This window comes from Bombina bombina, chromosome 1 (genome assembly GCF_027579735.1).
Source record: "Bombina bombina isolate aBomBom1 chromosome 1, aBomBom1.pri, whole genome shotgun sequence".
Lineage (NCBI taxonomy): Eukaryota > Metazoa > Chordata > Amphibia > Anura > Bombinatoridae > Bombina > Bombina bombina.
The window spans coordinates 1437208747-1437225395 of record NC_069499.1 but is presented as its reverse complement, the minus strand read 5'-3'; the positions used below and the strand labels follow the sequence as shown (position 1 = coordinate 1437225395).

The following is a 16649-nucleotide window of genomic DNA, read 5'->3' as shown; positions in this document are numbered from 1 at the left end:
TCCCTTCCCTTCTATATTTAACAAGCTGTGAATGCCATGGTGTGTAATATGCAAACTAAATATTAATATTTTAAACAAGTAATGGTACCTTACAGATTTGGGTAATTGCAAATATTCACTAAATGAAATACTAGGCAAGCATGATGTTATCCTTGTGTAAGGCCACAGATGCATGTTACAGTGCACAAGTATTTAGAGGGGAATATTCATCAAAGGTTCTTTAGTTATCCCACTTTAGATAAATACAACAATTTTCTACACTACGCTATGGTGCTTATACATCAAACAGCGAGATGCTTTAAACACTTTGATGATTAATCTCCATAAAGTAACATAAGTTCCCATTTAGCTCAAATGGGGAAAAATAGGAAGCTTTGATGAATACACAGTATATTGTTGTTTTTATATAACATTTTACACAAAGTATTTATTGTGTTCTTTTCCTAAAATGCTTGTTCTTTTTGTAATTTCCTTTTTCCTTATTCATTGTTACATTTCTTCTACTTTACATCTTCTTCCTTCATCCATAGGTTTCTTACTTGCACATTTTTGTACCATGTCTTTTATTTTCATCATACTGTTCTTTATTTATTTTTTATATATGTTGTGCTTTATCTGTTTATGTAATATTTTTCACAGTGCACCTTATTCTGATATCTTTATGTATTTGTTCTCTTTTCTCTATTCATACGCCCTTCCCTACTTCTGTTTTACGTTAATTTACAAAATATATTTAAAGGGACATGAAACACAAACATTTTCTTCAATGATTCAGATATACAATTTTAAACAACTTTCCAATTTACCTCTATTATCTAATTTGTTTAGTTTTCTTTGTTGAAAACTATAACTAGGTAAGCTCAGGAGCTGGGAGGTAACTGTTGTTTAGTGGATGCACATATATGCCTCTTGTCATTGGTTTACCTATGTGTTCAGCTAGCTCACTGTAGTGCATTGCTGCTCCTTCAACAAAGAATACCAAGAGAATGAATAAAATTTGATAATAGAAGTAAATTGGAAAGTTGTAAAATAAATGTATGTTCTATCTCAATCATAAAATAAATATTTTGATTTTATGTTCCTTTAACCTTGGGCACCTGTATTTAAATTTGTTTTATTTAGTTTATCTGAACCCATTTTTTTTTTTTTTTTTGTGATTCAGATAGAGCATGCAATTTTAAGCAACTTTCTAATGTACTCCTATTATCAAATTTTCTTCATTTTCTTGGTATCTTTATTTGAAAAGCAAGAATGAAAGTTTAGAAGCCGGCCCATTTTTGGTGAACAACCTGGGTTGTTCTTGCTGATTGGTGGATAAATTCACCTACCAATAAACAAGTGCTGTCCAGGGTCTGAACAAAATATTCGCTGGCTCCTTAGCTTAGATGCCTTCGTTTTCAAATAAAGATAGCAAGATAATGGAAAAAGTTGCTTAAGATTGCATGCTATATCTGAATCACGAAAGAAAAAATTTGGGTTCAGTGTCCCTTTAAGTCCCTGTTTCTTTCTAAAATATGTTCTTAGTTCTTTTTATAATGCTTTTGTCTCCATTATCTCCTGCCAGACCCAAGTCCAATCCCTTCTACTTCAAGCATCGACCATGCGGTCATTGGAGGAGTAGTTGCGGTGATAGCCTTTATCCTCTTCTGCTTGCTCATTGTCCTTGGACGCTACCTAATCAGACACAAAGGTAAGACCCCCTTCTATAGCTTGTGATACCATGTTATTTAAGAGAAAACATATTAATTATTTACCTTCCTGTCGTTTGAACAACTAAGGATATTTTAAAAGTTGAAACAAAATATTTGCCAACCTTTCAGGCATTTTGGGCTTTCTTCAGGGTTCTGTTAAAAACCAAGCCTTGACATGTTTTCAAAAATGGAAGACAATTTTTAAAATGACCATAACATTTCATGTAGTTATAACTATTTACTCTTTCTACCATATGGTCTAAGATAATAAATTATTTATTTACTTCCACTTTCACCATCAAAAGATGATGATTATAATAGTGAAGCTGCAGTGTTGTCTATCTGTCCTTTCTCAGGTACTTACCTTACTCATGAGGCCAAGGGTTCAGATGATGCTCCAGATGCCGACACAGCCATTATCAATGCAGAAGGAGGACAGGGTGGTTCCGATGACAAAAAGGAATATTTCATCTAGCCTCAAGCTCCCCAGTAAGGAACATATATCAACGGCTAAAAGATCAACACGAATAAAACAGCATTGGCAGAACAAATTCAAAACAACATTCGGAAAACGTGATACGCACAGATGGCTCTCTCTAACCAAGCGAGGATGACAAAAAGACACAGAGAAAAATTCAGAGAGAGAGAGAAAGAGAGAATGGACACAGAGATCATGCTTCTTAAATGAACTTGTACAAACATTATTACTTAAAACTTTTAAAACAATTTAAAAAATTGCTTGCTTAAATCTACATATCTTCAGTGAACGCACTAATCTAACAAACAAATAATAATCGTGAGTTAAAATATTTTTTGTTTATTTTCTTTTTAAATGTGTACAGAGTTTTACGTTTTTATTTTTTATTTTGGAATGTTGGGAGAAAAGGACAAAATATATTTAAATACTGTATAACTAGAGTTTTGTTTGCCAGAGTAGATTTTTTGAGGGGGGGGGGTGACTTATCCCTTTGTTTTTGTTTTGGTTTTTTTTGGTAGCATCTTGTTCATAGGACGTCATAATTAAAATTTCCGTTAGAGCTCTACAATGCCATTATTAAGTATTGAGGCAAATTTTAAAGTTAGTGGCTTAAGGTGTTTAAAAACATCGTTAGTAGGGAGTGTGTAAAAAGGGATAGCTTACCCTTGTGGGGTGAAATGCTAGCCCACACACAGGATTCTGGGAGTGACATGTGAGTGACGCATTCTATCAACTAACCCACTCTAATATTGAGAGGTCAATTGCCCTAACCAAGTTTGCTTGCATTAAATCAGGGTCTCAGTTCAGAACAAATAAGAAGAGATTACATTTGACTGTTGTGGAGATATTTAAAATGAGATTTTTGACAAAAAAAATGCATCTCCCAGTTTCTCTGATCCCTAGGGATATAGATAAATACAATGTTCCTCTAATGTAGGTAAATCTTTTAATGGTGGAAATGAGAACATTCTGAAATCAAACAAACTGCTTCATAGAACAAAGGATCAAATGCAGGATGGAACATTTTAATTAACTGGAAATCACATTTGTAGTTTTTTCTTCTGTTGGTTATGAAACTCTTATGGGGTAAAATTGGGGAAGAGCTATGGATTTTGTAATTAAGCTCTCACTGGCATATTGCACTTGCCAGTGTATGCAAATTTATGGCTTAGCACTGCTTAGTGAATGTGGGCCAAAGAGTCACACGATTGACTATGTCATCCATCTAACAGAGATAATGATATTAACCAATAAATCTCTATATTATGTCATACTCTGTACATTCTGGGCTTGGCATACATTTATTTATTGTAGTGTGAATGTTGCATTGCCCATCTTTTGTCATTTCTTTTTTGTTTTTGTTTTGCTCTACACATTTCTGTTAAAAGATATATGTATATATATTATTGTGGATGACTAGTAATATATATGTGTGTATGTGTATATCTATATATCTTTCTATCTATATTTCACATATATAGGTTATCCACTATATATATATATATATATACATACACAGTATATATATATATATATATATATATATATATATATATATATAACATACAAACATATGTATATAATAGACATGGTTGAAAGTTCATTACTCATCACATTCAGCAACATATCATACATGTTTGTATATACAAAATGTTTACACATATTTATAAATATATATATATGTGTGTGGGTGTCTGTATGTATATATATATGCATGTGTATGTGTTGAATATATACAGTATATATCTCCATCTTTCCATGTAAATCATTGACAGTCCTAAACATTATTATATAGATAAATCTATATACAAATGTGAATGTTTTTATGTACATATCATGCTCATACACAAGCACACATGTACACATGCTACGTGCACACACATACACATTTATGCAAATATATACATGTGCACTTAACACATTTATGTATACACATACAGACATATATTTTTATATATATATATATATATACATACATATACACATATATATATATATATATATATATATATATATATATATATATATATATATAAAGAATTCTTATTCATCCGATCACTTACCTCAAAGCATACTCTTCCAAATGTTTTCTGTACAAGATATAATTAAAAAAAGGATCAACAGGCCCCATAAAAATGTCAGTCGCCACTGATATTAATTGTTATATAGGCCTCATTTTAAATGTCAATAGCCTCCAGCGGCAGATCCCTTGCACCTCCTATGCAGCTCTAAGATGCTGTGACCAAGTGCTTCCCACATTATTTAATGTCTGTTATATATAAATATATCTGTACATTTATTGGTTCAACAAAAAGTGTTGGTGAAATCTTTTTGGCTGAGAATGGTCTTATATTGTAATATTGTTGTATGGACGAGTGCTTTTGAATGTAGTCCTCTATCTGTTTATAATATACAATTCTGCAAAACCTTCAAGTGTAACACTCCTCTGGTTTTTCATGCAGTGTATTTAATTTTGGTAAGATGAAGTTCAGTATTTAATAAGGAGTCACTGACCCTGACATAAAATTGTGGTTTTGTCATTATATAGAAGCTACAACATCATCAGAAGATAACCACATACCTTTGTATTATTAGTTTTATATGCAGTTATGTTTTTAACATTACATGCTGGAATGTTAGTAGTGAGCAGGGCAGCCACTAGAAAATCTGGGGGCCCTGACTAAACCATTGGCCGGGGCACCCCTCTTCTCTAAATAGTGACTAAAATGTATTCTTCAGTCACACAAAGACTAACTCAAACACATACAGACTCACATATACACAAACATACACAGACAAACACACACAGACAAACACACACAGATTCACTCAAATACACACAGAGATTTACAGATAGATACACAGACAAATACAGACCCTGTCAAACACACACTCAAAAATTAAGAAAGCCTGATATAGATGCACAATAGTAGACAGTAATTGAATTTGTAGGAGGAAAATAAATAAATAATCGTATGTATTTATTTTTGCCTATCATGCATTTGTGTGTGAATATATATATATATATAGGCAGCTGGAGAGCACTCTCACTTCTTAGGTCAATCTGCCAGGGTGCAGAAGTTAAATAATAATAGTAAACAAATGGCAGCACTCACTGGTCCTTTTAAATGTGCAATTTATTTTGTGACGTTTCGGGGACCGTATCCCCTTCCTCAAATTAAATTGCACATTTAAAAGGACCAGTGAGCCATTTGTTTACTATATATATATATATATATTATTATTATTATCGGTTATTTGTAGAGCGCCAACAGATTCTGCAGCGCTAATTATACATATATATATATATATATATATATATATATATATATATTATTGTATTGTCAGCAATACAAACTCATTCAAAGCAGCTCCCCCAGACACAAAACATACACACTGGCGCACACACACACACTATGACCCCTATTTATCAAAGGTCTTGTGGACCTGATCCGACAGTGCGGATCAGGTCCGCAAGACCTCGCTAAATGCGAAGAGCAATACGCTCTCAGCATTTAACATTGCACCAGCAGCTCACAAGAGCTGCTGGTGCAACGCCGCCCCCTGCTGACTCACGGCCAATCATCGGCCGCCAGCAGGGAGGTGTTAATCAACCAGATCGTACTCGATCGGGTCGAATTGCGACAATCTTTGTCCGCCTGCTCAGAGCAGGTGGACAGGTCATGGAGCAGTGGTCTTTAGACCGCTGCTTCATAACTGGTGTTTCTGGCAAGCCTGCAGGCTCGCCAGAAACATGGGGCCTCAAGTTCTATCCGGAGCTTGATAGATAGGCCCCATTGTCAGTAATATACACTCACACAAAGCAGCTCCCCTATACACAACACACTCACTGGCACACACACTGTCAGTAATATACACTCACACAAAGCAGCTCCCCCAGACACAAAACATACACATTGGAACACACACACACACACACTGTCAGTAATATACACTCACACAAAGCAGCTCCCCCAGACACAAAACATACACATTGGAACACACACACACACATTGTCAGTAATACACACTCATACAAAGCAGCTCTCCCAGACACAAAACATACACATTGGAACACACACACACACACTGTCAGTAATATACACTCACACAAAGCAGCTCCCCCAGACACAAAACATACACACTGGCGCACACACACACACATTGTCAGTAATACACACTCATACAAAGCAGCTCCCCCAGACACAAAACATACACATTGGAACACACACACACACACATTGTCAGTAATACACACTCACACAATGCAGCTCCCCCAGACACAAAACATACACACTGGCACACACACACACACATTGTCAGTAATACACACTCACACAAAGCAGCTCCCCCAGACACAAAACATACACATTGGAACACACACACACACATTGTCAGTAATACACACTCACACAAAGCAGCTCCCCCAGACACAAAACATACACACTGGCACACACACACACACACATTGTCAGTAATACACACTCACACAAAGCAGCTCCCCCAGACACAAAACATACACACTGGCGCACACACACACATTGTCAGTAATACACACTCACACAAAGCAGCTCCCCCAGACACAAAACATACACACTGGCACACACACACACACACACACATTGTCAGTAATACACACTCACACAAAGCAGCTCCCCCAGACACAAAACATACACACTGGCACACACACACACACACATTGTCAGTAATACACACTCACACAAAGCAGCTCCCCCAGACACAAAACATACACACTGGCACACACACACACACACACACACACACACACACATTGTCAGTAATACACACTCACACAAAGCAGCTCCCCCAGATACAAAACATACACACTGGCGCACACACACACACACACACACACATTGTCAGTAATACACACTCACACAAAGCAGCTCCCCCAGATACAAAACATACAATTCCTTCTCTGAACAGAAAAGTCTTCAGAGAGCATTTAAAAGATGCTTTATTTCTTTAAAGGAAGAAAGATTATGGCAAAGCCTGACAGCACGAGCGAGCGTGTTCAAGAGGGTAGGTGCTGCACGACAGAAGTCCTGCAGTCTAGCATGAGAAGAGGTGATAGTCGCAGATGCAAGGAGCAGGTCATTGTTGGATCTTAGCGGGCAGGCTGGAGTTTACTTGTTGATTAGAGAGGATAGGTAGAGGGGAGCGGTGTTGGTGAGTGCTTTGTATGCAAGTTTGAGAATTTTGAATTTAATTCTGCTGTGAATGGGGAGTCAATGAAAGGACTCGCAGAGAGGTGCAGCAGATACAGAGCGACAAGAAAGGTGGATCAGCCTGGCAGAGGCATTTAGGATGGATTGAAGGGGGGAGATGCGGGAAAGAGGAAGGCCAGTAAGTAGGTTATTGCAGTAGTCAAGTTGGGAAATAACAAGAGAGTGGATTATTTGCTTTGTGGTGTTAGAGCACAGAAAAGGTTGAATCTTGGAAATATTGCGTAGATGGTTGCGGCAGGATGTAGAAAGTGATTGGATATGGGGGAAGGATAGATTTGAGTCAACTGTAACTCTGAGGCAGTGGACTTGGGGCGATGGGGAAATGGTGATGCCGTCAACAGGGATAGAGAAGTCACAAGTTGGCGTAGAGCTTGAGGGGGGATAAGAAGGAGCTTAGTCTTGGATATGTTAATCTTTAGGTGGTGGTGAGAGGCCATCCAGGAAGAAATACCAGATAAGCAGTCGCTGACATGAGAAATGACAGAGGGAGAGAGAGCAGGGATGGAGAGATAGATATGGGTGTCATCAGCATAGAGGTGATATTTGAAGCCATAACTGTTGATAAGTTTACCCAGCGAATAAGTATAAATGGAAAAGAGTAGAGGACCCAGAACAGATCCTTGAGGTACTCCAACAGACAGAGGCATTGAGAGGAGGAGTCTACGGCAAATGACACAGAAAAAGACCTTTGAGAAAGAAAGGAGTGAATCCAGGAAAGAGCAGTGTCACAGAGGCCAAAAGAGCAAAGGGTCTGTAGGAGGAGGGCGTGGTCAACTGTGACTTAGGCAGCTGAGAGGTCAAGTAAGATGAGTATAGAGTAGTGGCAAATATTTTTAGCAGAGGGAAGATTGTTAGTAATCTTGGTAAGGGCGGTCTCAGTTGAGTGTTGAAGGCGGAATCCAGATTGCAGGGGATCAAGCAAGGAGTTGGCAGATAGGAAGTGGGTTAAGCGACTGAAAACTACTTTTTCAAGGAGTTTTGATGTTAGTGGAAGCAGTGATATGGGGCGGTAGCTTTCAGGAGAGTTAGTGTTAAGGGAGGGTTTTTTGAGTATGGGAGTGATTTTTGCGTGTTTGAAAGAAGATGGGAATGAGCCGGTATAGAGAAATAGGGGAAGGGATAGGGTTGAGCGGCAGGTAGTGAGGTGTGAGGAAGATAGTAAGGAAGAAACTTCATTCTCAGTGGCTGGATGGAAGATGCAGAGGGTGGCAGAGGGAGTAACTGAGCCTGTTGATGGAATATTGCAGGTTGGTGTTGGGATGTTGCTTCGGATAGTACGTGTTTTGTTTAAAAAGTAGTCTTCCAGGTCTTGAGCACTAAAAACAGATGGGGAGGGTGGAGCAGGTGGGTAGAAGAGAGAGTTAAAGGTGGAGAAGAGTCATTTAAGGTTTGAGGAAAGAGTAGATATGAGAGAAGAAAAATAGTTTTGCTTGGCTAAGTGAAGGGCAAAAGTGTATAAATGAAAAATAACCTTATAGTGTATGAAATCAGGTTTAGAGTAAGTCTTCCTCCAGCTTGATGCCCCTGTTTCCGCGCAAACCTTCAGGCTTGCCAAAAACAGCAGCTATGAAGCAGCTGTCTAAAGATCGCTGTTCCATAACTTGCCCGCCTGCTCTGAGGCCGCAGACAGAAATCAACCGGATCGAATACAACCCGGTTGATTGCCCCCCCCTGCTAGCGGCTGATTGGCTGCAAATCTGCAGGGGGCGGCATTGCACCAGCAGTTCACAAGAACTGCTGGTGCAATGATAAATGCCGACAGCTTATGCATTTATCGATGTGCAGCAGACATGATACGTTACATTGTATCATGTCAGCTCGCACTATGATAAATCTACCCCATTGTCAGTAATACAAACTCATACAAAGCAGCTCCCCCAGACACAAAACATACACACTGGCACACACACACAATGGGGCCTATCTATCAAGCTCTGAAAGGTGTTTGACGGCCCGTGTTTCTGGCGAGTCTTCAGACTCGCCAGAAACATCAGTTATGAAGCAGAGGTCACAAAGACTTGTGAGCTGCTGGTGCAATGTTAAATGCGGAGAGCGTATTGCTCTCCGCATTCAGCAATGTCTTGCGGACCTGATCAGGATCAGGTCCGCAAGACATTTCATAAATATGCCTCATTGTCAGTAATAAACCCTCATACAAGGCAGCTCCCCCAAACACAAAACATACACACTGGCACACACACACATTGTCAGTAATACACACTTATACAAAGCTGCTCCCCTAGACACAAAACATACACACTGGCGCACACACACATTGTCAGTAATACACACTTATACAAAGCTGCTCCCCTAGACACAAAACATACACACTGGCGCACACACACATTGTCAGTAATACACACTTATACAAAGCTGCTCCCCTAGACACAAAACATACACACTGGCGCACACACACATTGTCAGTAATACACACTTATACAAAGCTGCTCCCCTAGACACAAAACATACACACTGGCACACACACACATTGTCAGTAATACACACTTATACAAAGCTGCTCCCCTAGACACAAAACATACACACTGGCACACACACACATTGTCAGTAATACACACTTATACAAAGCTGCTCCCCTAGACACAAAACATACACACTGGCACACACACACATTGTCAGTAATACACACTTATACAAAGCTGCTCCCCTAGACACAAAACATACACACTGGCACACACACACATTGTCAGTAATACACACTTATACAAAGCTGCTCCCCTAGACACAAAACATACACACTGGCACACACACACATTGTCAGTAATACACACTTATACAAAGCTGCTCCCCTAGACACAAAACATACACACTGGCACACACACACATTGTCAGTAATACAATTTCATACAAAGCAGCTCCCCCAGACACAACATTGGCACACACACACATAGGGGCATATGTATCAAGCTCCGTATGCAGGCTCGCCAGAAACAGCAGTTATGAAGCAGCGGTCACAAAGACAGCTGCTCCATAACCTGTCTGCCTGCTCTGAGCAGGCAGACAGACATCGCCGCAATTCAACCTGATCGAGTATGATCGGGTTGATTGACCACGAGTCTGCAGGGGGCAGCATTGCACCAGCAGCTCTTGTGAGCTGCTGGTGCAATGCTGAATACGGCGAGCGTATTGCTAGCCGTATTCAGCGAGGTCTGGCGGACCCGACCCGCAGTGTCAGATCAGGTCCGCCAGACCTTGATAAATATGCCCCATTGTCAGTAATACAAAGTCATACAAAGCAGCTCCTCCAGACACAAAACTGGCACACACACACATTGTCAGTAATACACACTGATACAAAGCAGCTTCCCTAGACACAAAACACACACATTGTAAGTAATACACACTTACAAAGAAGCTCCCCCAGACACAACACTGGCACACACACAAACATTACAACCAATAGACACTGGGGGAAAAAAACACAATACTGGCTTAAAGATCATCTGCATTTTTATTAATATCAGTACAGCCTTACCTCTCAGTGCTAACTACATAGGAAGCCCGGCTTCTTTATTTAGCAGCAGGAGGCCCCATCCTCATGCATTGGGACTGTTCTACTAGATTCCCTCTAAGGAGCACTAAACTGTTAATTTTATGTGAGTGATGCATGTTGTGCTCTTTATAATAAACAATCTCCTCAGAGTCCAGCACATACTATATTATATTACATAATTCTAACTTTTTAAAATTAGCATAATGTTTGCTTCATCTCTCTCCCCCCATGGCAGTGCATATGGTTTAATCTATACAGACATAGGTCGTAGATTGCTGTGCAGTGTGCAGGGAAAGATCAGGCAGGGATATTTCACTCACATTTTCCCTCCAGATCAGCTAGTGGCCACTATCTGATTATGTGATGGCAGCTGGGGGAATCTGTGCATATCTATGTAGTGGGTGGCCGCAGGGCATATCTGAGGCATCACACACAGGCAGCAGCATTCATCCCTCCCATCTAGTGAGGCTGTCACATGGTGTAAATATCCTGCATGCCCATAATCTTTTATACCCAGTCACTTCCCTTGCATTGATTGTCCCGCCCACCTACCCACCCCCTCACCAATCAAAATTCAGCTGCCTTGTGTCAGACTGCCATGGAGCTTATTAGTTTGATTTTTACTGGCAGCTGATTTCCCACAGCATATCAGAACTGGTGGGAAACCTGCTGCTTAGTAAAAATCAAACTATGTATGAGTGACAGAGCTTGCTGCATGACGGTAGGATGGTGGGCGTGATGTTGATGACATCATCAGCATCTGGGCCCAGTCCGATTCCCTCCCCCAGCCCCACTGGTCCTACAATAGCAATATAAGTATAAAAGTAGTAGACATATATCACTTGTCCCCAGACAGTAGTAAACTTTATTAGAGCAATCATCAATAGCGCTCTGTCAGTCAGGGCCCAGCGGGCCCCCACAGATGAAAAGGCCCCTGACTGTAGCCACACCTGTCACCCCCTGATGGCGGCCCTGTTAGTGAGACCTAGAGTGGCAGGCAGAAGCCTACACTAAGATTTGGTGCAATTAGATCATTTACATTTGACTGGGGTTGTTGAAATATTCTAGAATCCATATGAAAGAGAAGCATATACAAAGATTTTGCTTTTATGATAAAACAGCATTGGTAGTTGCATACATCTTAGTTCATTGGATGACAAGTACTTCCTACTTAATGCTCATTGGCTGACAGAGGCAATTAGCTAATACCTATAAGATCAATAAGTAACAAGAACCATCAACTGAAGAGCATTAGCAAGAATACATAACAATACTGCTGTATTAGATTCAGTTTACATTTACACAGCTTTTACTTCACATTCTCAGGCAAATATCAATATATGTAAATGATGCTGGTGCATATGAATGATAGAAAATGTGTCCCGTTAAAGTGGAGCTAAATACTCAGGGCCAGATTACAAGTGGAGCGGTATTTTGCGTTTCCGCTAGAATGAGGATTTTTGCACTAGTTTTTGAAAGTTGAAAGTAAACAGTTTTTTCCTCTAGCGGTAACCTGAGTAGCGCAAAAATCCGAACTTAGAATATTGCATGTGCGTTCACGTATCCCCCCATAGAAGTCAATGGAGAAAAAAAAGTTGGAAAATCCCCCACTCTCACGCATCACATATTCTCATTATTCTCATTAGCTCTAACCCAACATGAAAATATAAATATTTCACATTTCAATGTCCTTGATGTAACGGAGTATGTTCCATTTATTCATAATTAAATATTTCTACATATATCTGATGTTTTTTTAAACAAAAATATATGTATACCTATATACATGTTTTTATATATATATATATATATATATATATATATATATATATATATATATATACATATATATATATATATATATATATATATATATATATATATATATATATATATATATATATATATATATATAAACACGGAAGGAGACTGCACTCCAAGACCGGACCAGGTACACATCCAATGACTCAGCAACATCCCAGCCCTGGGTGCTAAAATAGCACTCCCAAAAAGCTGTGATGTCACCAGAGTCACAGGCAGTTAACCCCAGTCCGGAATGGGTGCAAGAAACATAGGGGGATTACAAACAAAAAGTAATACAACACATAGAGACACCCAGCACTCACCAGCTAGCTCACAACTAAGATAAAATCACAACTGGAAAGGTTAGTTACCGCATCTGGCCAAATGGGAAAAGCTCAGGCACAACGTCAAGGTCTTTTCCACTGCCTGAGTCCCTAACACAGCCACACAATGCGAGCTCACAAAGCCAAACAAACTGAGAACAAAGGAGGGGTGCACAGGTATATGCAATCACCCAGAGAAATACAAAACACGGAAGGAGACTGCACTCCAAGACCGGACCGGGTACACATCCAATGACTCAGCAACATCCCAGCCCTGGGTGCTTAAATAGCACTCCCAAAAAGCTGTGCTGTCACCAGAGTCACAGGCAGTTAACCCCAGTCCGGAATGGGTGCAAAATGCTCTAATGCACTTATATATATATACAGTATGTCTATATGTGTGTACATATATATGTATGTGTTTTTATGTTTATATATGTCTGTAAATACATATATACACTCACATATATGTATATATATATATATATATACATATATACATAAGTACACACATATACATATATACATACATATATATATATTTATATATATATATATATATATATATATAAACAATACATCTTTAGACATGTATATGTATTTATCTCAATGTTAAAGCCCTTTGCCTGATTTTTTTTTTCTAGCACCTGAGATCTCATGTCTTTGAGCCTTTATAACTTTTTTGTGCAATATTTTTTATATATTTTTTATTAGACAGTGTTATTATAAGTGTAACTGTACTTTTTAGTATATGTTTGAAGTGTTTTGTGCAATTTTTTAATTTTGCCAAACAGTTAACCACAGCTCTAAATCACGATAGAGCTCAAGCGATCACGTTAACTTTCAACTTTTAATACCAGCGGTAAACCCGGTGAGTGCAAACCCTCAAGATATACCCCTTGTCGCTATGGCGCAAACAATTGTGTTCCACTTGTAATCTAGCCCTCAATGTAGCAAATTATAAAAATCCAGTTATTCAATCTCCTTCAAACTCACATGGATATATTTTTTAAAGGTTATTCTGAAATAGGCTTGATATATTTATACAGATAAATGCAGGAATAGGACAAATGATATTTTTGTGTACTATTATCTATTGTTATATTTAAAAAAACAAATATTTAAGTGGAGATTTGTGTTTAATTGTGTAAAGTTTTTATGTCCATATTGCATGTGTTGAATATGCCTTCCGTCCTAATATTTAAAAATATATATTTATACAATTTTCTTCCTTAATTTTGACATTATCAATGGTGTAGAACAACACGGAGGCCAGGGATAATTGTTTTAAAAATCCAGTGTGATGATTTCACTATTCCGCTTGAGAGTAAAGGATATACATAAACTGTTGGAAATATGAATGTCTGCCATAATAATATGCATCCTTTGGACAATTTACAAAAGCAAGACTTTAATAATCAATAGAGAATTACAAAAGTAAAGCACTGTAGCAACTCAAACTTAAAGTGACGTTAGCCTCATTGCAAATAATCAGTTCCGTAGAATAGACAAACATATTATTATGTACTTTTTAAAAAGCCACCAAACAAACCCATTCATTCATCAATATTTTTTAAATGTCTTTCTGCGCTGGACAGAAAATGCAACCAACGAGGTAATGAGCAGCTATACAGGAATGGGAGTGTGCATCGATTTAAGTAAACTGAGAAGTTAATATGATATTTGATTGGCTGTATCACCTTGTGCAGAAAGATGAAAAAATATTATAAAAGGAGGAGGCAATTTGGAAGCCTAAAGGGACAATAAACATTTTGAGATGTTAATATAAAATGATGAATTGTATTTATAAAAAAACTCTGCATTATACTTTCATTATTTATTTTGTCCCCTTTTCCTGTAATCCTTTTCTGAAATTGTGAGCTTTTCAGTTCCTATTAGAAATGGAAGTGCCGAACACTGTTAAATCCCGCCCAGTCATTGGCTGCACACTCTAGTGACCTATTTATAACTGTCCCTAATTGGTCACAGCAGAGAAGGTAACCTAAGTAACAACATGGCAACCCCCATTGTTTTATAGACACTAAAGCATTACACTTATTTGGTCAATATTTAAACAGCTAATGAAACTTTAAAAAAAATCACCTAAATGTTTTTTTTCAGACTAATCTTTTCGTTGAACGCACAATTATATCTAGCATTTGTTTAGTCTTTAATGTCCCTTTAAGAAACTGTTTCCAACAATACATTTTGCTGAAACTGCTTATACAACTGTAATATTTTTTTCTGCTCTTTCAAAATTATGATAAGCAATGCATAGCATGCAGTACAGATCCTCTTAGGGTCCAATATCCACTTAAAATAGACACTCTCCAAAATGTTAATGGGAAGTCTGCAATTTGCTGCATATAATCTTGAGGTTTGGAAGATCAGTCTGTTCATGTCTTTGGAAGCAGAACATCAGAGAAATTCCTTCAAACTCAAGTGGACAAAAGGCCTTAATTCAAATTCTGGTTTTGGGAATGGCAAAACATAATTTCAAGTTTTTCTTGAAGATATTAGAATTTGTTATCATTTGTTTCAAGCATGATGGATACTTTGCTTTGTTTGAATAAATACACTATTCTTATGCCTGTTTTATTAAGGTCTTTCATGATTACAGAAACTCAGGGACAGTCCTAGAACATAACATTTGTGAATACAATAAAATAAACATAGAGCTAAATATCAAGGATGCAATGGGTAATGACCTCATGTTTTTCTAGCTATTCATAATTTATTTTAAAAACCCTTGTCCATCTCTGCTTTCTATGTATATATAATTGGACTTGTAAAAAGGCACTACTTTACAAATTTAGGACCACCTGCACCTTTGATGTTTGCTGCAGAATACGGATGGGTGGCACCCACCTGCCTAGAACAGCCATTGGTCAGTATCTCTGAATGGTTATTGAATTGAAGCTTTTGCATCTCTTCCTGTTTATTGATGTATCAAAATGAAACAAAAGAAAAAAAAAATTATGTCACATAATTTAAAGTATTACAAAAACAAAATTTATGCTTACCTGATAAATTTCTTTTTTGCTGGCATGGAGAGTCCACAAATCTATTCCAATTACTAGTGGGATATTCAACTCCTGACCAGCAGGAGGAGGCAAAGAGCACCCAAGCAAAGCTGTTAAGTGTAACTTGTCTTACTCATAATCCCCAGTCATTCAGCTGAAGGAAAATGGAACACAAGGGTACAGAGGTGCCTGAGGTTTACTCAAAAAATGCCGAATTATAATTAAAAAGAGGGCGGGGTCATGGACTCTCCAGGCCTGGAAAGAAAGAAATTTATCAGGTAAGCATACATTTTGTTTTCTTTCCTATGGCATAGAGAGGATACAACTTCATTCCAATTACTAGTGGAAACCAATACCCAAGCTAGAGGACACAGAATGAAAAGGGAGAGAGAACAAGGCAGGAGGACCTAAACCGAAGGCACCACCACTTGAAAAATCTTTCTCCCAAAAGAGGCCTCAGCCAAGGCAAATGTATAAAATTTGTAGAATTTGGAAAAAGTATGCAAAGAAGACCATGTTGCCGCCTTGCAAATCTGTTCCACAGAAGCTTCATTTTTGAAAGCCCAAGATG

General features: G+C 38.2%; 1 protein-coding gene across 3 annotated transcripts in view; it reads left to right on the top strand.

The window, feature by feature from the left end:
- Positions 1 to 3449, top strand: part of CADM3 (cell adhesion molecule 3) — a 465173-nt gene extending 461724 nt beyond the window's left edge. For all 3 annotated transcript variants that reach the window (XM_053705518.1, XM_053705514.1, XM_053705521.1), the window contains 2 exons: positions 1565 to 1690; positions 2048 to 3449. In XM_053705518.1, coding sequence (XP_053561493.1) covers positions 1565 to 1690; positions 2048 to 2166 — 245 coding nt within the window. In that variant the 3' untranslated portion in view covers positions 2167 to 3449. The remainder of the gene's footprint in view (positions 1 to 1564; positions 1691 to 2047) is intronic.
- Positions 3450 to 16649: the final 13200 nt, after the last annotated feature.